At 51.2% G+C, this 22,049-nt stretch overlaps 2 protein-coding genes, 1 long non-coding RNA gene and 1 other non-coding gene across 21 annotated transcripts in view; 3 read left to right on the top strand and 1 right to left on the bottom strand.

Moving 5' to 3' along the window:
• RFFL (ring finger and FYVE like domain containing E3 ubiquitin protein ligase) overlaps positions 1-14,235 on the top strand; it is an 88,444-nt gene extending 74,209 nt beyond the window's left edge. For all 12 annotated transcript variants that reach the window (XM_072779512.1, XM_072779506.1, XM_072779504.1 and 9 more), the window contains one exon: positions 112-14,235. Coding sequence is in view for 1 of the 12 variants with exons in the window: in XM_072779515.1 (XP_072635616.1) it covers positions 112-143 (32 nt within the window). In the remaining 11 variants the exon portion in view is untranslated. The remainder of the gene's footprint in view (positions 1-111) is intronic.
• On the bottom strand, positions 74-20,862 carry LIG3 (DNA ligase 3). Of its 7 annotated transcripts, none has more exons than XM_072779496.1 (20): positions 20,705-20,862; positions 18,550-19,103; positions 15,997-16,140; positions 14,035-14,232; positions 13,104-13,255; positions 11,629-11,795; positions 11,440-11,517; positions 10,793-10,961; positions 8,904-9,059; positions 7,085-7,216; positions 6,617-6,696; positions 5,583-5,670; positions 5,135-5,212; positions 4,708-4,831; positions 3,991-4,133; positions 3,572-3,646; positions 3,009-3,155; positions 2,468-2,645; positions 2,023-2,105; positions 74-882 (listed from the first exon to the last, which is right to left on the bottom strand). In XM_072779496.1, the coding sequence occupies exons 2-20, from the start codon at positions 19,097-19,099 to the stop codon at positions 649-651; spliced, it is 2,976 nt and encodes a 991-aa protein (XP_072635597.1). In that variant the 5' UTR covers positions 19,100-19,103; positions 20,705-20,862; the 3' UTR covers positions 74-648. The 7 variants fall into 7 exon arrangements, with proteins under 7 accessions (XP_072635597.1, XP_072635600.1, XP_072635598.1 ...); XM_072779499.1 differs by having other exon boundaries at positions 20,709-20,805; XM_072779497.1 differs by lacking the exon at positions 20,705-20,862 and adding an exon at positions 19,914-20,222.
• LOC140606308 (uncharacterized) lies at positions 20,736-22,001 on the top strand. The gene is made up of 2 exons (XR_012008652.1): positions 20,736-21,208; positions 21,721-22,001. It is a non-coding gene; the product is annotated as an uncharacterized lncRNA (long non-coding RNA).
• On the top strand, positions 21,508-21,612 carry LOC140607626 (U6 spliceosomal RNA). The gene has a single exon (XR_012009586.1). It is a non-coding gene; the product is annotated as a U6 spliceosomal RNA (small nuclear RNA).
• Positions 22,002-22,049: the final 48 nt, after the last annotated feature.

The raw sequence follows: 22,049 nt of genomic DNA, 5'->3' as shown, positions 1-22,049 counted from the left end.
GCCCCAGTTTTCTGATACTGGTTCCCTCCCTTCAAACCAGGGCCCACACCCTACCAGAAGAGAACACAGAGAATTAATTTCTAAAATTCATTTTGTTTTCTTTCAAATGAGGCTTCATTCCTGGCAAAAAAGGGCCAAGCTGAATACAAGTTCTGCCAAATAGAAGCGTTTCTGAGGGCAATCTTTTAAGTACAACTTTAAAAGGAGCCTGCAAGGAAATGGGCAGGTAGGTGGCTCTGTGGACGAAGCTTCAACAGCCCAGCTTCACTCCGGCCTTTCCAGCTAGGAGAATTACAGGGGGGAGAGGGAGCAAGGGCAGGGTAACTGCAAGATATTTATAGGGGAGGGAAAAAAAAGCTTCCTTTTAAAAGAAAACAAAAAGACAACCAAACCAGCACCCAGATCTGAAAGATCTATGTAAACTAGCAGGAGAAACGGACTTCACTGGTGGCACCCACAGCACCTAAGTCCTGGTCAGGAAGAGACCAAGCACGGTTGGTGGGTTCTGGAAGATGCACTGCTTGAAGAAAGGCCATCCCACCTTGTCCTTGCCATTGGCGCCTGCCTGCCCCAGCCTGCCCCAGCCAGAGCGCAGCCCTGCAGTGTGGTAGGGAAGTGTGTGGCTGACGGCCAGGGAGGGCTGCAGTCCTAGCAGGGAGCTACCAGCCTTCGTTTCCGGATACACGCCCAAATCCACTCCGGGGAGACCTGCTGAGCCTCAGGGTTCTTGTCCCCGCTACCCAGCACATGTGTGGCTGATGCCATGTCAAATTCCTGCACCAGGTCCCCATCGAATGCCACAAAGTAGCGTCTGAGACGGCTGAAGTCTGGCGTAGAGGGTGGCAGGTAGAGCCGCACGCCAGTGAAGATGTCCAGCAGCACCTGCAAACGCACAGGGGTCAGGGTGTGTCCCCACCCAGAGGAGTGCAGGCCAGAGAGGAAGGTCTGAGGGCAGAACAAGAGCCAGAGCTGGAGGGAGCCTAGTCGTCAGGACGCGACCGCAGAGAATTTACTGGAGAATAGGACCAGGCAGCAAAACCCCAGTCCCTTACCACTACAGAGGACACATGCCCCTCCCTGTCTAGAGGAAGAGTAGGAAGAGCAGGTGGGTCCCCACACTGGGGCCCTGGAGAAGGGAAATGTATGTCCAAGCTCCGTCCTGTGGGTCAGACCAGTGGCTCTTTGGCTCAGTAATGCTATGCTGGCTGGCAGAGCAGTCCACTGGTGCACAAGGAGCTAGGCTTGGGGGTGTCAGGAGCCCAGCTCTGCTGGGCATGGGTTCAGGGGCTTCAGGCAGGGAAATGATGGGAAAGGTTCCACACTTCTGCTGGGGACTGAGTTCAGGGCCCTGCCTGCCAAACTCTGATGCTTGCTTTCACTTGGGGAGTAGGGGAGGATCATGTGGCTCCATCGCACCGTAGAGAGATCAAACGTTTGCCTATGTGCCCTTTAGGCCAGCAGCTCCCCCAGGGCTGAGCCTCCTTCCTGGATTCAGTAGGTGCTCAGAAGTGGTTTTCAAACCAATGATGGACAAGGGAGCATGAAAGGAGAAAGGCTTTTAAGGTAGGAGGACAATCACCAAGCCAGTGCCCCGTGCCCGCTCTTTGTGGGCTCCTGCTTTGGCCCAAAGCACAAACTCACACTGCTGCACTCCACCTAGACTGGGCTTTCTCCCCTTTAATGTAAATTGTGAACGGGACCAGCAGCCTGGTGGGTCCCTGCAGCCTCTCAGCTAGCCTGGGCTGTTCTAGCTCCTGCCTGCTGACATAGTTCTTCCTCTCTGCTCCTTGGCCGGCCACCTCTGCAAGGCAACAAGAGGGCGGAGGGTGGAGCAGTGTCCTGCAGGCCCTGCCCAGGCCAGGTGTGCAGCTGGAGCAGGCCAGGGGGGCTGGCCCTTAGCCCCCACCACACTTTCGCTCGGCTCTGAGTGCCCAAGTGGAGGAGGTTGGGATCACCAAGCCCTGGGCCAAACTGGTCCCCACCGCCTGCCCCACTGCCATACACCAGGATTCTTCTGCTCACCTTTGCTGGGCATGAAGCCTCATCGGGAGCCTTCCGCTTCTGCCCCACTTTCACAGGGGAAGGTTTGGCTATCAACTTGTGGCCTGCAGGGGGAGAGCTCAGGATGAGGCCGGGGGGAGGGCCAGGATCTGGCTCTGCCAGGAATGTGGGTGAGCGGGGAAAGGGGAGGCTGTAAGCTAGTAAGCCCTGTAGCTCAAGGGTGGCTTATCGCTGGGTCCGAGGGGTCTCTCCTAGGGGCCTGTTACTCAGGTGCAGAGCAGATGGAAGGGACCTAGAGAACGGCTTCTGGCCGACAGCCAGACACACCGAGGGAAAGCACTCCATGTCTGCTTTTGGGATAGAGTGAATCACATGCTCTCAGAGCTGGAACGTGAGACCGGGTCCCCCTCCTTTGAGCTCTGCCTTCAAGGCACACTCACCACCCCAGCCCAGTCCCTTCTCTTACCGCCTCTGTCATTGGGGCTACTCGGCCTCCCTCCCACCTTCTTGGCCTTGCTAGCCCCAGCAGGCCCCGAGACACCCCCGTTCTCTCCGCCGCTGCTGCTGCCCCCTGTGGTGGAGCTTCCCTCCTCTCCAGCCGCCACAGCGAAGTCCGCCTTCTCCTTGGACAGCTGGTACAGTTCCTGGGGAGGCAACGGAGAATATCAGGTGTTCCTGGCCACTGGTTTCAGAGGTGTGTCTCAGTCGCATGTGGCTGAGGAACAAAAATGGGAGGGACACAAATGGCCGGGAAAAGCACCTGACTTTCTTGGTGCTTTTCTAAACTTGGGCCATTTCTTGGGTAATCCATGCAAGTCACTGTTCTCTGTCCCCACCCAGTTCTCAGCAACAGAGACTACAGCCGGGGGCCAAGTCCTGAGCAAAAGGCTGAGAGCAACACGGCTCTCTCTTGGGAGGTGCTGTGGCCCCCTGGCCCTGCGACAGGCAGGTCTCCCTCCTTGCCCTCCCTCTGGACAGGAACACACACACACAGTGTAAGCTGGCACCTTGAGCTGGGGAAGGTTAGTGGCAGATTTCCAGTCCTTATCGTCACGGATCCGGGTACAACGAGGGAATCGGATGGAGATCCCATCGGCCGTGTGAGCCTCAGACCTGGAGAACTCAGCCCCCGTGATTTCCCACACAGCAGCTTTCTGTTGGGAGTTGTCGCTGGTTAGGAAGGAAAACCTCTCCCAACCAGCTAGAAGCAATACAGACTAGCTGAAACCCAAAAAGCCCTGGCTAATGGGGAGATAGGTTCTAATCCCACTATTGCTGCTGCTATATGACCAGAGGGAAGCTCCAGCTCTCCCCTGGGGCCCCAGCTTCTCTGTCAGCGCCTGGAAGGAACTGGGCCAGGTCACTTCTAGAGCAAACCGTTTCTGTGTGTCTAGTCTCATCTTCCCTCTACTAAGGATGATTCCTCACTGTTGACTGGCCCGTCCCTGGGCTGAACAGTCCAGAACCCCTCAGAGGCTGGACCGTCAGGTTGAGATGGTATTTCTGTGGCATTAAAGAATCTGCAAGTTCGTTCTGTGGGCTGGAGGGCCTCAGGTCACTGGGCTGGTACCTTTGGGTCTGGGACTATGAAGTCAGGATAGTAGATCTTGTTGATTTTCAGCCAGTTGGGTATTTTGCTGGGATCCTGGAAGAGAAAAGATGCTATCCTGGGCCATTCCCAAACCAAACCAAACCTAAACTTAACCCTCCCTGATCACGGGCTTGTGTGAAGAGGTGACTTCACAAAAAGCTGCCCCTCACCCCATGGGATCCTCCCTGCCCAGAGAGGGTGTGGCCTGGGGGCATGCAGGCCAGTCTCCACAAGGTGGGCCCTCCAAGCCTCTGAAGGCCTAGTACTTCTCCCACGGCCAAGCAGGAGCTCTCCTCTCTGTGGACACAGGTGAACAATCCCTGTTGTCCCCCAAGCACAGCCAGTCTCAAGGATGAGGTCCAGTCCAGAGGCTTGGGCCAAGCAGCCTCCTTCCTTACCTTGCTGATCTTTACCATGTCCAGTTCCTTCTGCAGGCGGGCAAGGGTCGCATCATCATGGCCTCCTGAACACTTGGTGACCGTGCACCACTTCTGGCTACTTGGGTCATAGCAGCCCATGAGGAAGATGGACATCATGCCACCTGGGAGGGGGGATGAATTAAGCTGTGGATGGAGGGGCCACTGCTGCCAGCCCCATGTGCCCAGTGAGGGGCAGCCTGCCGGAGGGGAAAGGCCTGGGCCCTGCCATCAGAGCGCTGAGCTCACCTCCTGGATCTACCTCCTACCAGCTGGAGGAGTCTGACCTTTACGAGCCCATTTTCCTTTTCAGTAAATTGGGGATAATCACATACAACTTGTAAGGCTCTGGTAAGGAGTGAAAAAAAAAAAAAAACTGAACAGCGTCTGACACACAGTTGATTCCTCAAGCCCCAGCTTCCTTGCCATTTAGATTTGGGGATTTTCCCTGAGGAGAAAGTGGCCAGGCCCCAGGAACTAGCGGACCGTGAGCTTTTTGTGCCAGCCAGCATGGGGTATTCTTGCTGACCTCTGTCCGCCCGGGTCTGTTGCGCTCAGGGGTCCCTGCCTGTGGTGACATGAGGGTTGGGGCCCTCAATCGCAGAACAGTGGGAGTCCTGCCCGGACGTGCTGGCAGATGGAGCCAGTGAGAAGGCCAGCTACACTTTGAGTGGTGCCTTTCAAAGAGGCCATCCTGACCTTTGCTCCCTTGCCCATAGAAGGCCCCAAGGACCACCAGGTCCGCCATATCAGCCATGGCCCCCTCATTCAAATAGTCTTTCTTCACTTTCAGCCAGTGCCGCTTTCCAGGCTCATAGGTACCCTGAGGGAAGAAGAGTAGGACAGAGACCAAATTAGAATGGAAACTCCAGGGGGGGGGGGGATTTTTCCTCTTCATTCTACCTGTTGGCTCTACCACAGTGCCCAGTTCACCCTGGGCAGGGGCCTGTTAGCTCCTGGGCCTGGGAAACACAAGTCCATCCTCTAGGTCCAGAACAGAGCTACTGGAGGCCCTGGCAAGGCCCCCCTGTGGCACCCAGCCCTGGCCACCTCAGACCGCCACCGCCCTCTGCTGGCTGGGGCTGGGGAGGCTGGGGGGAGAGCAAGCAGAGGGCAGAGCGCTCACCTTCACGTCCTTCAGCACCAGCCCTTCCAGCCCCTCTCGGATGACCCGGTTTATCATGTCGACCAAGTCTGAAGCTTTCTGAGGGCAACAGAGAGAAGCTGAGGTTGCTGTCAGAACAGAGGGCGCCGTGGCGGGGAGGTGGAGGTGGTTCCCTTTTGTACACTAGTCAAGTGTCCACTGCAAACACCCCGACTTGAACAGGTCGAACAAAGGTCTTGCAAAGCAGGGGTCCTCCCAACCAGAACCCGGGTGCAGCTTTGAGACACAGGGAGCCCAGCTAGGTAGGATGTTTTAGGCCCCACCATCCTACGTGGAGACTGGGAGATAACCTAACACAGTGGCAGCCCCCAAAAGAAAAGGACTTCTTGTCCCAGCCACATCTTGACCAAGAGGCTCTGCCCTGCTTTCAAACCACTAGGCTGATATGTGGGGCGGGGACTTTGCTTACAGTGACTTGCTTCATTTCTGAGAACATGATCCGGTTGGGAATTTCCACCATGTTGTCATGAAGAAACTTCCGGCGCTCAGAGAGAGGCCTAAGGGGGATGAGAGAGCTGAGGTCAGGTCGGGACTCTCCACTCCCATTAGGAGTGCTGAGGAGAGAAGGCACAAGGACCACAGGCTGCTTCGTGACGGGCTTACCATCACGAAGGCTCAAAGCCCCCCACGCCTAACAGTTCTGTCTCTCGGGGCCTACAGGGCTCCCTCATGACAGAACCGACAGCCGTGAGCTGCGGTACGGAGCCACTTCATCCTTGCGCTTCCTAGTCTGTCATGGGCCATGGGAGAACTGGCCTCTAGCCTAGACAGTCTGGTCCCACATGACAAATGACTCCCTCTCTCATTTTTCACCCATGCAGCCCCCCGCCCCCAGGCTGGCTGGTCCTCAGGACCAACCAGTCTCTCCCACTTCCCACCCGCCATGCTCAGTGACGGGGCAGTGCAGGAGGGTGGGGGCAGGGACACTTGGCTACCTGAGCAAGGGGCCATACTGGTTTCTTGGGCCCAAGAATCTGATGCAGCGGAGTCAAGACCACTAGTTCTCTGTCAGATGGCCCCACCTACAGTCAGTCCCTCTAGTCTCCAGCGTCCTGGTGGCCTCTTCCAAAAGCAAAACCTGAGCTGAAAAGCACCCGCCTTATGCTCCCATGGGTGGTGTTTGTGGAGAAATAAACTGAAATCCTATAGCATTCATAGGCTTTTTCTTAACAGCCCACTTTGCCGTAGCAGAGAAACTTCTGTGGGGATCTGGGTTTCCTCTCTGACTTCAGCTCTGAGAGATATCTAGTCAGCAAACTGGGTCTCACAAGTGGGGAGCTGAGTGTGTGGCAAGTGTGTGACCTCTTGGCTCCTCCCCAACCCCCCCAACAAAGAGCCAAGTGTGTGACCTCTTGGCTCCCTTCCCCCAACCCCCCTTCCCCTCCCTCCTGTCTAATCTGAACCCCCACCTCCCAACTCAGGAACCAAAACCAGATCTCTCACCTATCCATCAAACTGACATCATTGAAGTAGATACAATCAAAAACAAAAAGGCAGACATTAGCATCCTGGAAGGCAGCTTTCTGTAAGGGAAAATGAGGTAGTAAGTACGAGAGCCAAAAATAAGAGGGCGTGAAGCAGTGGGGAGGACCAGTCCACTTCTGGAGAACCTCTGAAGCACTGGACAGTAAAGCCCTGTATGTGTTCTGAAGCCCCTGGGCCACAAGGGCACTTAGCAGATGGTTCTAAACAGAAACCGACCCAATTCTAAGTTCCTAATACTAGTTTCTTTTATGTAAAAAACAACACACCTAAACTTGGTGCTAAATTCGGAAACAGTTCAGAAACAAAGATAAGCCCAACCCTGAGTGAGGAACAGAGTCCCCCTCTGTCCAGACCAAGAGCGCACACAAATACTTGTACAGGTGCGCATACCTGCCCATTCCTGCACACCCGGCCCTGAGCCAGTACCTTGTGCACTCCAAGAGTCCCAAAGGGCAGCGGTTTGCCTGTCTTCGTGTCGATCAGGAGCACCTCGGAGTCCAAGATCATGCTGTGGCCCCCAGGGAAAGCCTGGGGGATGTAGTCCTTAAAGTGGGCCACCTAGGGGGACAGAAGAGTGACTTACTTGAGGGAAGAATGGGCAGCAGTGATCTAAAGCCAGGCCAGAACGCAAGAGCCAGGCCCCAGAAGGAACACAGAACACCAACACGTGGAAGCCAAACTCAGGTCCAGAACAGACCTAGGCCTTACCCACCACTGAGACGACAGTTCGAGAGAGTGTTCGAGACCCAGGAAGAGGTCGGCCTGGGTTGAGCCACTCTGGGCCATGATGGAAAGTTTGGAGGAAAAAGGAAGAAACAGGGAGTTGGGTATGTGGAGGAGGAGGTAGGGGCAGACACCTGTGGAAGGGAGGCAGCAGTTCAAGCAGCAGGCACCTGTGGGGAGAACAGGTGAGTTATGACAAGATGGATGGAAAGGAGGCAATGAACCCTCTTAGGAGCAACAAGGAAACAGAAGGGTCTTCTCCAGGGTGGGAGCTTGGGACCCGCAGCCATCTTCAGAACAGTACGAAAGGACGTTTGCAATCAGAGTTTTTCCTGATACAGGCAGATCCCTAGTCTCTGAGAGTTCCAGACAGGGAGTAGTCCCACTGTGACGGAGGGTGGCCCCTGCCACATGATACCAGCAGTGAGGTCCGGAGAGCACACTTGCTACCTATGGGGCTTGGAGTGGGGAGAGAGGAGGCCTGTATAACTGTCCCCCAAGCACAGGAGAGACAAGGGACAACTGGTAAGAGAGAGTCAGAAAAGGTCTAGAACTCTGAAAGCTGGGCCCAAACCTCTTCCAGGTAGCAGAGGTGCCCACTGAGCAGCAACCCAGGAGAGTTCCTGGACTAGGTTACTGGGCCCCACCAAGCCGGTGAGTCTGCACTAATCTCCCTGGGGAGGCCAATGCTTAGCCCTCCTCTGCATATCTGAAATGAATGGCCCAATGCCCGGTGCTCCAGCAGGGAGGCAAGGGTGAGGGAAGCACGCGAGCCACCCAACACATCTCCTCCACCCCCAGGGCTCTGAAAAATGGAGTCTGTCCTGGGAGAGAAGGCACAGCAAGCACAGAGAGTCCCCTCTACTCAAAGGCTACTGGGGCCAGATATCCCAGCAGCTTTTCCCTGAGGAGCGCCCCAAAGCTCACAGAAACCCTGGCTGCTGAGGACTCAGGGGCAAGGTTCTTAAAGCCCCTTAATAAAGGACAGGAGTCTGTGCTCTCAGATGTCCCCACTGGATTGTGTTTACATCACAATGTAAGCTTCTGGCGGGGGAGGAGGGCAAGTACTTTTGTCCATTTTTTTTTACTGCTGTACATCCACTATCAAGAATAGCACCTAGCGCAGACTAAGCACTCAGTAAAGGCTTATCAAATTCATGAATGACAGCCCAATAGCTTCTTTGTCCCTAACCTGTAATTTCACTCGTGGAGCACACAGGACATGGAAACGCAGAAGACAAGCACTGCAAGTCACTTGCCAGGTGAGCTCATGGTCCCAGCATCAATGTGGGCAAGGGGAATGTCACCGTCCCCTGGGGCTCTGTGCTAACCCAAGTGTGGGATCTTCGGGTGTCCCCACTGAGCAGCCCTTCATTGCAAGACTCCAAAAATACATACATTCATTCAACAAATACAAAAGAAACTCTACTGCGTACCAGAGCTGAAAGGACTACAGAACCACAGCCTCGAGGTTCTTAGGGGAAGGGAGGGAGATGGTCCCAGCAGAGGAAGGGACCTGTACCTTGTGAGGCAGCACAGGCTTAAGGCTGCGGCTGAAGTAGCTGAAGTGATCCCCGTTCTTATGCACCTGGACTCGTTCCCCATCGTACTTGATCTCGGAAAACATGCCGTTAGGACACTTCTTCATCGCATGCTCGATGGACTTGCAGGCCTCGGCCTTGGGAGGGGGAAGGGGAAAGAAAAGCCTGGAGACTTATAGGTGTTCTTCACTGGGGGCTGCTTGGGCATGACAGCCCCAGAGTCCAGGTCCCAAGGCCTGCTGACCACAGGATACCCTCCAGGCAGACTGCTCAAGAGCTGGGGGAAATGTACAAGGCTAGGCAGTGCTTATTTGGACTATAAGCATCACTGCAGCTGAAACAGGAGCTGGGCTTTTGGGGACTACAAATAAATAAAATTCCACTGAAACAGTATTTCATTTTTTTTTTTCTCAGTAATTCAGGATCTTGCAGGGCCTTGGCTTCCTATTAAACACAGCAGTAGGGATGCCTGGGTGGCTCAGTGGTTGAGTGTCTGCCTTTGGCTCAGGGTCCTGGGATCGAATCCCACATCGGGCTCCCTAAGAGGAGCCAGCTTCTCCCTCTGCCTGTGTCTCTGCCTCTGTCTCTCATGAATAAATAAATAAAATCTTAAAAAAAAATCCCCCAAAACAGCAGTGACCTCAGCACAGGAGATATGTAGAGGGGAAGATAAAGAGAGGTAGGCGACAGAGAGGCTGGCATGGTAGCAGTGGTCAGAGAGCCCCAGGACAGGCCACAAGAGTGCCTCTGCACATACCAGTGCCATCCAGACTCAACCTAACCACTACCATCCTGGGGGTGTCTGTATGTGTCAGATCATCTTATGTGATAGACACAGTTTTCATTTTATGGATGAGAAAACCAGTTTGAAGAGCATTAGAAGTCCTCACTTCAAGTTATACAGCAAGTGAGGGGCAAGAATGATGCTAGGCCCAACTCCAAAGCCTGTGTAGTTTATCACGAAACTATCTAACCTATACACTCTTTGAATAAATGGCAGGTTGTACAACAGACTCCAAGAAGAATTCGTATGAAAGTCAGAAAGATCACTACTGTGATCTGAGTCCTGTCCCTGGGATGCAGAGCTCACTACTTTGGTGCTGGCCGTGCCACATTCCGGGAGAGAGAAAACACTTCCCCATCCCAAACACAGAACCCTAACCAAAGGCTGTAGTCTATATTGTAGACTACATGTCACAAGACAGGCTCATGAAAGGCACTGCACCCCAATGGAGCAACCCCAAGGCTCTCACTAGGCATGGCATTTGGGGAGGGTCCCACTGCCCAGAAAAACCAATGTAGATAGGAAATCCTACTTCTCATGAAATGAGCAGAGGCTCAAGATGATCTTGAGCAGATGCTCAACCACTGAGCCACCCAGGGCTCCCATGTTATACCAAGTCAGACCTGGTCTTCATTCCTTAGGCTTGTTTCCAGAAGAAAGAGGTCAAGTCACTGTGTCACAGGAAGCCTGGCTCTGCCACTATAACTGTCAGAGCTACTCTGGGGTAGGTCACAGAACTTTAGGAGTTAATGTATCCACCTATCTTTAGGAAAGATGACTGAAAAAGGATTCTAACTAGATGCTTCAGATGGTTTCATACATAATTCACGCAAGGAAATGAAAAACCAAGAAAGGCTAGGTAATTCATTCCAGATTCTACAGCTTGCTGGCGGCAGAGCTGGGCCTCAAGTTCAGATATTTCTACCAGACCACAGTCTTCTCCTTCACCTTTATACACCCATTGAGATATACCCTTTTGCATCTCCATTGTGCCTGACCCAAACTCCTCCGACATTCATACCCTCCCAGATCTCACAGGGAAGGTTAGAACATCTGGACAAAGTAGGGCCAGAGCAGCATCCTTACCAGCATGGGCTGCACTGGCGTCATCAAGGAAGCCTGGACACTCAGAGCTCGTCTCTGGCCTGGCTCCTTCTCCACCTCCTGCTCGTTGCGGAGGACCCGCTCGACCACATCCTGCAGGTTGCGTGAGGCTTTGAAGGCTTCATAGGCATTGGGGTCAAGGGCATCTAACCTGCCAGGGCAGACAGGAGCAAAAAAAAAAAAAACAAAAACCATTGCCTTTGACCTTATTGCTTTAGCTAGCTAGCAGTCAGTTCTTGCAGAGAGGAAGGATTCCAATATAGGGAGAAAGCTTACGTTCTACTGTTTAAAGCCTTCTGCAGGATAAAATGTTCTTGGAAAACTCAATGATTTTGAGATCCTGGGTCAACATGGATACTGCCTTAAGCAAAGAGGGAGCTAGAGTGGGCAAGTAACTCATACTCTATTTATTGAACATTTCTATGCTTTCAATTCTAATAACTATGTGAGAAGGGTATTCTGACATTTCATATAAGAAAATGGAGACTGAGCTAGGTCAAGTGATGGGCCCCGAAGGAAGGAGTAAGGTGGAACCAGGACTTGAATCCAGATCAGGACTTAAAACTCCTGACACCAGCTGGCAACACAGGAAGCCAGCAGCTAAGGCTGTCAGAGGGATTGGTACTTACACGTGTTTTGCACCCGAGTTCATCTTCAGATCGTGTTTGATCAATCTGATGATGCACTTAAGGTCATTGGCTGTACACCTAGGGGGAAGGCACATTCCACTTGGTCTTTGGAGAGCTCTGGACCCCTAAACCTTCCTTTCCTGGTGATTCTATCACCCCAAGCCCATCCTCACTGGGCAGCTCTCCCACCTGGAGGCGATGTCCTGCAGGGCCTGTTGCTGCTCATCCTCCTTGGTGAGCTTGGAGAGCTGAAGGAGGAATTTGTCCACCTCCTGGATGGTAAGAAGGCTCTTGGCAGCTGGGGGGAAAGATCTGCTCTGCTCAAAGAAGACTCTGATTGTCTCTGACACGTCGCCCTGTCTCCAAAAACCAAAATTGTTGCAACCCCAGAATGGCCGAGTGTTTCCCCCAAGCCTTCAGGACTAACAGTGAACATCACTCATGTCCCCAACTCACACATATTAATCTCACTTCTTGGACAATCTATCCCACCCACAGTTTTTGAAAGAGCACCTCTACCCACCACAAGATCTGGCCACCTGCCTTGGCCGAGAGGTGATATAAGGACTAATCCAGGACTGAGCCAATTTGATTCTTGTTAGAATTTTTTTTAAGCTTTTTAAAAAATTTTTATTTATTTACTAATGAGAGATACAGAGAGAGAGGCAGAGACACAGGCAGAGAGAGAAGCAGGCTCCATGCAGGGAGCCTGACGTGGGACTCGATCCCGGGTCTCCAGGATCACGCCCTGGGCCAAAGGCAGGCACCAAACCAATGAGCCACCCAGGTGTCCCTGATTCCTGTTAGAATTTGAACTAAGCGGGGGGCACCTGCATGGCTCAGTCAGTTAAGTGTCTGACTCTTGATTTTGGCTCAAGTCATGATCTCAGGATTGTGAGATTGAGCCCTCTTGGGCTCATGTGCTGGGTGTGGAACCTGCTTAAGATTCTCTCTCCCTCTGCCCCTCCCCTACTGCCCTCCTCTCTCTCTCGAAAAATATTTAAAAAAATAATGAATTTGAACTAAGAAACAAATATGGTCATCAGATAAGGGGGGGTGGCTTGGATAAAACCTTCCATGATGCCAAAACTGGAGTCACGAATAAACAAAGCTGAATGTTATACCAAGTTTTTTTTTTTTTTTTTTTTTTAATTTTGAAAAGATTTTATTTTTTATTCATGAGAGACACACAGTGAGATGCAGAGACACAGGCAGAGGGAGAAGCAGGCTCCATGCAGGGAGCCTGATGCGGGATTCGATCCCGGGACCCTGAGACCCCAGGACCATGTCCTGGGCCAAAGGCAGATACTCAAGCACTGAGCCACCCAGGGCTCCCATGTTATACCAAGTTATACTGAAAAAAAGCAAAAAAAAAAAAAAAAGTAGGGTCCTGAACAGGAACCCAAGGAGAGACCATGGGAGATCTCAAATCCTGTCCTTCGAAATCTAGGCCCCTTGGGGCTCTGTGGCAGTATGACTGCAATCCTCAGAATCTTGTGAAACTAACGGCTGTAGCCTCACATTGAGCTCTCATAAAGGAAGCTTGCTCAAATGGGTTTCAGTTTCCTGAAACAGTATGTGCCCCAACCAGAAAAAAGAGGCTGCAGGTGCCTGGCTTGGCAGAGCCCCACCTGGAACGCTGCCCACCCTCCCTTTCCTCTGACCTGCTCTAGGTCCCGTGCCATATCATCTGGGTTGCAGTTAAAAATGCGGCTGAAAAGCTTCACAATCTGCTTATCATTCAAGTTGTAAACACTCTTAATAACACCCGGCAGCAGCAGCTTCACTGTTAGGTACACGTCACCGTGGAAACCATCTGGAGACAGAAGAATAGAAGCCTTCTTGAGAAATGGAGCTTAAACAAATACATACATAAACTCAAGGACTGAAAGAGAGGTCTACATTGCTGTCTGCGCTACCACGATACAAGATACCCTGCGTGTTTTGTTACAGTAGTAGAGACCACAGCATCTGGTGGCTGGTGGCTCACGTGGCTACCTCCCCTGGATGAACTCCCAGAGGGCATGGCTACACTTTCAGTTCAGTGTCGCCAGCGATGAGCACATTACAGATGCTCAATGATGATTTGTTAGATGAATAAAAGAACTGGAAGACTACTCCAGCTGTGCATGTGGGTCACAAAAACCTGATCAAACATGCAGGGTAGTGAACTTTCCTCTTGGTCAAATGCAATACATTCTCCTGGCCTCCAGGGGATCAAATAAAGGCAGAAGAAGAAGGATACCAATATGCTCTGAGCAGAACTGGCTGTATTCTTTGTGGGGCCCAATAAGAAGTAAAAGGCAAGAGTTCTCTGTTCAAAATTATTATGAATTTCAAGGGGTGCCTGGCTGGTTCAGTCGGTAGAGCATACAACTCTTGATCTTGAGGTTGTAAATTTGAGCCCCAAGTTGGGTATAGACATTACTTAAAAATAAAAAATCTTAAGAGAGAAAGAGAGAGACTTTAAAGGCAGTATTAACAGAGGATTAAACCACGCATGGGGCCCTGTGCAAAGGTATGGTTCACATGCCCATGAAACCAGCCATGGCTCTAAGCTCTTCAGAGGAAAACCCATCCAGTTCTAGATCCCACCTCCTGCTGAACCTTTCCGAAGAAAGTCCTGGATGATCTGGGTCTTCGTGTTGTAGCTAGGATTCTCAGCCACCATGGCACACAGCTTCCGAAACTCACGTAGCAGACAATCCTTGTGCTTGGGATCACATCTGCTTGAGGACAAACTTGCCTTAGGGGTAGGGCTTGAGCGGGCTTCCCCAGAGTTGTTGGGCTTGGCTGTTGGAGAAAGAAACATCAGGGATGATTCATTTGCCTTGCTGAGAAGGAAGAAAGGGAAACTAATAACTCTGCTGGCGCTCCAAATGGAGCTCCACTTCATTGCCCCAAATCACCCTATGGGGTGGATACCATGACACCCATCTTACAGGTAATGAAACAGGCTCACACTTGCGCAGAGGCTCAGCTGCTGTGCGTTTCTTTATAGAAGTGCCGCATAGAACAAGTAGCCTTTGTGCAGAGGGTGGGCCTTAGAGCAATGGTAAAGCTGACCGAAAAAGTGCAGAAGAGAATGGAAGAGAAACCAAGGGACAGGTTCATCAGTGGTAAACTGTCACTATCGTAGACTTGGGGCTGGAAGAAGCCTTAAAGATGACCTGGTTCAATCTCTTCTTACTGCTGAGAAGCCCAAGACCCGAGAGAAGGCATCCCAAGGCTTTTGGTGCTCTCTCCCACTCACCACTTCTTAGTGCCAAAATAAAAGGGGGTCAATGAGTAAGACTTTCCTCCAGACACCCCAAAATACTGTACAACTCCTGAGTGATTCTCTCTTACCTCCTTTACAAAGCACATTTCATTCTGCAAGCTTGCAGCAGAGCCATTAGCAAGCAGGCTGCTGATGTAAGCTTCCTCTTGCCTGGGGTCTGTAAATTATAAATCCATCCTCATCTCTGACCTAGGGTCTAAAGATGATTTTAGGGAACAAAATCTCCAAAGTGTTGGTGCTTGGCAGATTGTAAGACTTTAGAACACCCCATTTCTCTCAGCTCCTCCCAAATTTCCCTCCCTAGGACCTGGGCCCTTCCAGGAACATGCTGTCCTTATTGCCACCGGGACTCTTCTGTATTTCTGGTTTTGGCCTACCACCAAAGAAAAAACAAACCTCAGGGTTACTGATTTTGCCATCTTTTCTCCAGTAGTTCTCATGCAAATACTGTAGGGTAAAGGAGGCAGGTGTTACCATTCCCCCTTCACAGATGAGGCCACAGAGGCTCCGAGGTAAAGCAACTTGCTCCCCTGAGCAAGCTGTCCCATGGCAGCCCTGGGACCAAGACCCAGGTCTCCCAACGTCAAGTCTACGTTTCTTTCACTTGCTTAAAGCTCCTTCCCCGAACAACTTCTGAGTTCATGTGTTCTGCTCTACTTTCTTTACCTGAGTTGGTCACAAGAATGTCTCCCAATAAGAGGCAACAAGGTGCAAGGTAAAAGAGCACAGGTGTTGGGAGTTAAAGAGACCTCAATATCAATACTAACTCCATAATGAACTGGACATCAGCTCTCTCACTCATAAAATGGGGCTCGCGAAAGTACTTCCTAAGGTTAACTGAAGAACAAACAAGTAACTACAGAGGTAAAAGTCCCGAACCCAATGCTCCCTATTATGTAAGGCCATGCAGGACATTGACCATACTTTCATCTCTGCTTTGGGCAAGTTTAGGGATGCAATTTCTCAAAATTCCTTCATTACTAAAACACAAGGAAGTTATAGGGTAGGTTATAATCATTTCCATCTGACCCAGGTGACTACTTCAAGGGGAAAAAGTCTTGAAAACACATCTTTTTTGTTGCACTAAAGATTAACGTATACAAAGAAATGCTATACCAGGGGAATGTTGAAAATTAGCCATTACCTGCCTCTTTGCTCAGACGGAAGCAAATTATGAATGAGGATAGATAGCACAGAATTTTCACTCTTGGCCAGAATCCCAAATAGGATTCCAAATTAAAAGGACCATAACAGCTAAAGTAGCTCAAATCTCTCACCTGAAAAACCAGAAAATTTCCGGGGATTGGTATTGGTGACAAATGAAGCACCTTTCACTGGAGAGGTCACCTGGCCAGTGGCTGTCAGCTTAGCCTGGACGACAGCTTTCTTCTTTGGTGTTCCTGTTGCCTTAGAAGACAGATCTGTAGGACCCCCAAAAGAGGGAAAATGTTTCAGTGAAAGATCCCTGAGAAAAACTTCCCAAGAATTTAACAACTGCTCTTACAGCCTTCCCAGATGAGTTATTACCGTGACATCACTCCAAGGTTGGCTGCGGACTGCTGACCTTTTTGAGTGGAGTCAGTGGGTGAGAGTCCTGGGGCGAGGAGCTCTTTACTTCTATTAGTAATTTATATTTTCATCGGCACTCTCCACCTCTTAACCCATATAGAATGACCTCCGGATTTGGGAAAAATCAGAACACATCTCCACAGATAAAACCTGGGGTCCTCAGCTCCATGGAATTAGCCCCAATTTATAGATGAATAAGAAAGTACAATGAAGATGGAGAACAGCAAGTATTAGGATGGCCCATGCAGGGAAAGTCCCTGTTGCTGAGTCTTCTGAGCTGTGTGAGTTTGATTCTACCTTGTTTTTCGATTAATCAAGAAGTAACACAGGCTGAGGCAGATGGCCAAGTCAGGGCAGGGCAGGGCAGGGCAGGATGGGGAGCTTGAGAAAAAAAAGTATACTCAAAGTAGCTTTCTCTCCTGGACATCTTCTCTCAAAGAACAGTGATAGATAGTTGCCCATTTTTATTTTTTTGCCCATTTTTAGGGCCACTGCCAGAGTCCTCCAAAGTGACCTTCTAGAACTATACTTAATTGAAGATACAAAAATTACTTTAAAGATGAGCACATGGAAGGTCATAAATGACTAACTGGATTTGGAAGTATCAGTATAAGATTTCTAAAAATACACACACGTGAATCTGTACATATGAATGCATACATATATATATATAACTGTGTATGTGTAAGCATGTGTTTTGTGTGTAAACATGCATATATTTTCTATTTCTGCCTGCTGAAAGGTCTTAAAAGCAAAGACACCTGGGATGCCTGGGTGGCTCAGAGGTTGAGCATCTGCCTACAACTCAGGTTGTGATCCTGGGGTCCTGGGATTGAGCCCCATATCGGGCTCCCCGCAGGGAGCCTGCTTCTCCCTCTGCCTATGTGTCTGCCTCTCTCTGTCTCTCATGAATGAATAAATAAAAACTCAAAAAAAAAAAAAAAAAAAAGAAAGGCATAAACACCTCATGGCAACAAGGAAAGAGCATCTAGATTTTGGTCTCTAAAGCCATTCCCCACTAATTGGAACCAGGATTCTTTAGACAAATGGCTGATTCCAGAGTGGTGGTAGGTAGGATACATACAAGGTAAGCCTAAGAAGGGTGCCTGGCTGGCTCAGTCGGTGGAGCATGCAACTCTTGATCTCAAGAGTTGTGAGTTTGAGACACACACTGGGTTATAGAGCTTACTTAAAAACAAAATCTTAAAATAATAATAATGTAAGCCTAAGCACATGCTGCAATGCTAGAAAGTAAGGAAGTCCTTAAAAACATTAAAACAAGGAAAAAAAAGAGGCAGCATCCAGGACACAGAAACCAGAGCAAAGGGGCTTCCCCAAGTGGCCAAATATAGGACAGTCAAGTATAGAATTATAAAATACAGTAAATTAAAAATCACCAGGAAAAAGTAATCTGTAAGTCCACAGGATAAAATCAAAAGATAAGAGGGGGTGATGGTAGGTACTCTATTCTTCAAAAATATCAATGTCAAAAAAAAAAAAAAAAAATCAATGTCATAAAAGAAAGATTATGGAAATGTTCCGGATTAAAGGAAGCCACAGAGACAACAAAATGCAATACCTGAATCTTAGAGTGGGATTCTACTGTGGAGGGAGAAAAAGCTATAAGCTATACAAGATAACATTTGACCAATGGACAAAACTGGAATACAAATGGTGCATTACAGTACTACATAAAGGATCAATTTACTGGAGTTGATTGCTGTATTATGGTCATGTGAGAGAATACTCCCTTTTTTTTTTTAAGTTTTTATTTATTTATTCATGAGAGACACACAGAGAGAGAGAGAGAGAGAGAGAGAGGCAGAGACACAGGCAGAGGGAGAAGCAGGCTCCATGCAGGGAGCCCGATGTGGGACTCGATCCCGGGACTTGAGGATCACGCCCCGGGCTGAAGGCAAACGCTCAACCACTGAGCCATCCAGGGATCCCGAATACTCCCATTTTTAAGATACACACACTGAAGTATTGAAAGGCAAAGGCCATAAAATGGTTCAGGAAGAAAAGTCAAGCTGTGATCAGGTGGAAAGAACAACAGTGCACATAAGAACACAACTGATAACGCTTAGAGAACAAAATGTTAACAACAGGTGTGTCAGGGGAGAAGGAATATGTACTTTCTTTTTTCTTTTTTTATTCTCACAACTCTTCTGTAAATTTGAAATTCCAAAAAAAAAAAAAAAAAAAGTGGGAAGGAAGAAAAAAATGGGACTCTCCTCTCCTCTTTTTTTCCCCTCACCCACCTGCAATGTGCTGGCTTATCTGTTCCTTCTCATTATCTTCCAGCTCTTCCCAGCCTTCCAGCTCTGTGAGGTCCTCAATTTTTTTTGTGGTGGCCCGGGCCCGCTCCAATTTCTCAAACATGCATTTAACGTGATACCACTCTTTCATATCACCCCCGGACTCTGAGAAGGGATTGGGCACCACTTTGCCAATCCGGCATACACCTTTCACAATCTTTTCTTTGCATTTTTTGCAGCCAGCCGTGCCACGCTTGGCATAGTCCACACAGAACCGTTGCTCAGCCATCTCACAGGGCCCACTGCAGAGTTCCACATGCGACCCTGGCAAAAAAACAAGGCAGGTGGCACGTGGTCTTAGACTGCCTTCCTGGAATGACAGAACAGGCTTTCTTCTCTGGAGGAGGCAGGACCCATGAAGCAGACCTCTTTCTGACCAATGGCTGAACTGTCTTATGTCAGGCCAGTGATGTGGCTCTCGGAACAGGCACAATTCTTTTCGCCTGAGTGCGCGGAAGGTTGGTGGGAAGAGGATCTTGAAAGCCAAAGTCATACAGCTGTGTGAGAGGCAGAAAAAGTGAGATATAAATGAGGAGCCAGGCTTCCACTTTCTCCTAAGCCCAAAGCCTTAATACATCCCATGCTGACCAACCAAACATTTCCCAAAGTATTAAAGATTTATTGCCTATAAGATGAAGAAGAGTTCCAGGACAGGAAAATTCAGTTTGCAGAAGGGTGTTCAAATACTTAACGCACGCATGTACATCTAACAAATCACAACCAAGAGAATCAAATCCAAATAACATGAAAGCTTTTCTCAGGCCATCAGCGATACCAGATACTTATAGTGGATGATGACTCTTACGTATTACAGGATCCTGAAGTTTCTTTTTAGTCATCATCAAAGCAAAACAAAAAAAAATTACATGATGCTCATAAAGTTTTTTTTTTTTTTAAGATTTATTTATTTATTCATCCATTCTGAGAGAGAGAGGCAGAGACACAGGCAGAGGGAGAAGCAGGCTCCATGCAGGGAGCCCGACGTGGGACTCGATGCCAGGTCTCCAGGATCACGCCCTGGGCCAAAGGCGGAACCAAACCGCTGAGCCACCGGGGCTGCCCTCATGAAGTTTTTAATGTGAAGTATAACATACAGGCCATTCTCAGAAAATAAAATGAGGTCACCCTATAGACTTGTGATGTAATCAGATGACCTATTTTGAGAGGCAATTAAATGGAGCCTAGAACCAGCCTGCCTGGGTTCCTATCTTCGCTCCTTAGCTGTGTGACCTCTCCCAATTCCCTGCAGCGCTAGGGCGCGGACAACAGACTCCCCAGCTTGTCCTTCCCAGCGCGGGAGCTCTTACCCCGCTCAGGAAAGCGGAGGCTCCCTCCCGCTGTGCGCTCAGCCTGCTCTGCTCGGAGCGCGGTGTAGGAGGCAGGAGGCAGGGGAACCCATAAATCACCCCAAACGGAGGCGGGGGTTACGCTCACATGGTGTCCTCCCGCCTTTCTAGATTCCTATGTTCTAAAGCATCTCGTTGTTCTCATTTTAAATACGCTGGGAATCCTGTGCAGCCCGCGCAGGCTTCGCGGTGAGACCGTGAGACCGCGGCGGGTCTGCGAGGACCAGCAGGCTTGAGGTCCCGCAGCGCAGCAGAAGGGGCCCCCGGCGCTCAGCACCCCCGGGCCTCCACCCGGTGCTCGGGAGGCCCCGGGCCCCGCCCCGCCCCGCCCCCGCCCCGCGCCAGCCCCGCCGCCCCGCAGCCCCGCGCCCGCCCCGCAGCTCCGCATCCCCGCATCCCCGCGCCTCCTGCGGGGGCCCCGTTCCCGCGGGGGCCTCCCGACGCCCCGGGGCGTGTGCAGGGCGCGCCGGCCAGCGCGGCCCGGAGGAGGTGCGGGCGCGGGGGCACCGGAAGCCTCCCGCCCGCCCCGCCGCGCACCGGCCTCGGCGCAGCCGCCGTGCAGACCTGGCCCGGCCCTGGGAGCCCTCCCACCCGCGGAGCCGCGGGGTCCCGGGGAGCCGCGGGCCAGCCCCCGCGGGCTCCCGGGGGGCCGCCACGTCACGGAGGGTGTGCCCCGGGGCTCGGCGGGCGGGGGAGGAGCCGAGGGGGCCGGCTCCGGCCCGCCGCCCGGCCCCGCCGCGCCCGCCCCTCACCTGCCTTCCCGGCTCCGGCGCACCCCGCAGGCCTCGGACCCGGCGCCCCGGGCCGCGCGCCGCCACGACGGTTGGAGCGCCTGTCTCTTTAAATCCGGGTCCTCGAGCCGGCCGCAGCGCGCAGGCGCAGAGGGCGGAGCCCGCGCCGCTCCAGGCGTCCCCGCCCCCCGCCTGCCACGTGGGCGGCGGTCAGGTGAGGCTCCGGGCGCGGCGCGGCGGCGGCGGCGGCGGCGCGGGAGGCAGTTGGGGGCGCTGCGGGCTCGGCCCGGCCCGGCCTGAGCGGAGTCCTTAGAGAGAACGGTCCAGGGAGCGCGTCGTGATGAGGCTGGGGCAGGCGGGGGCCTCCTCCTTCCACCTGTTTCCCTGTGTTCGGCCGTGTGTCCCGCACGGTACACCGGTGAAAAGAGGCGCCAGGTATATAGACAGAGACCTAGAGTGTGGAGCAGTGATGGCGAGAGGAAATACCTTGTATTGCTTAAGTGCACTTACTGCCCTTCACCTCAGGTCAGTTTTTGGGGGGATCAGGATGGCTGTTCTTACCAAGGACTAGCCGGCTCAGAACCTGAGTGACTTGGGGGCGGGGTGGGGGCGGGGTGGGGGCAGGAACTGCGCGCCGCCGGGCGTCGTTGGAGGGTTAAGCCACAGTCGGATTCTGCAGAGAATTCTATGCTATGCGAAAAAGAGCTCGGCTTTTGTAACGTAGGGGATGGAGAGCCACCAAGGGCCTCGTGGAATCATCCTAACTACTTTTGAGGCTGGGAAGGGGAGAGACTGAGGTAAGGGAAGACATTAGAAGGTTCTTGGTACTTGCCGAGACAGCGTATATACAAAGTTGGAGCATACGGCGAAGGTTAGCGGGGCCCCTGTGCAAGGATGCCCCACACATTCGTGAAGAGTTCCATACTGTTCAGGAAGATTCTTTAAAAATTGTATCTATATGAGATGGTGTATGCTAAGTAAACTTCCTGTGGCAATCGTTTCCTGGTATATGCAAGTCAAACCCTTATGCTGTGTAGGCCTTGAACTTCCGTGGTGATGTTGAGTGCTGTCATTGCTACCCACATGTGGCTCCCGACCTCTTGAAATGTGGCTAGTCCAAATCGAGATGAACTGTAAGTTGTAAAATGCACACTGATTTCAAAGACGGGTTGCCAAGCAAAAAAAAAAAAAAAAAAACCTGTAAGATAACTCATCAATGATATATATGTTAAAAAATATATATATGTATTCGTGTTGATTCACATGTTAAAGTATTATTTTAGATATGTTGGGCTGAATAAAAATATATTAAAATTAATTTCAACTGTTTTTACTCTTTTGAAAATGTGGTGGTGCCCAGAAAATG

This window comes from Canis lupus, chromosome 16 (genome assembly GCF_048164855.1).
Source record: "Canis lupus baileyi chromosome 16, mCanLup2.hap1, whole genome shotgun sequence".
NCBI lineage: Eukaryota > Metazoa > Chordata > Mammalia > Carnivora > Canidae > Canis > Canis lupus.
This window is presented reverse-complemented; position numbering and strand designations above follow the sequence as displayed.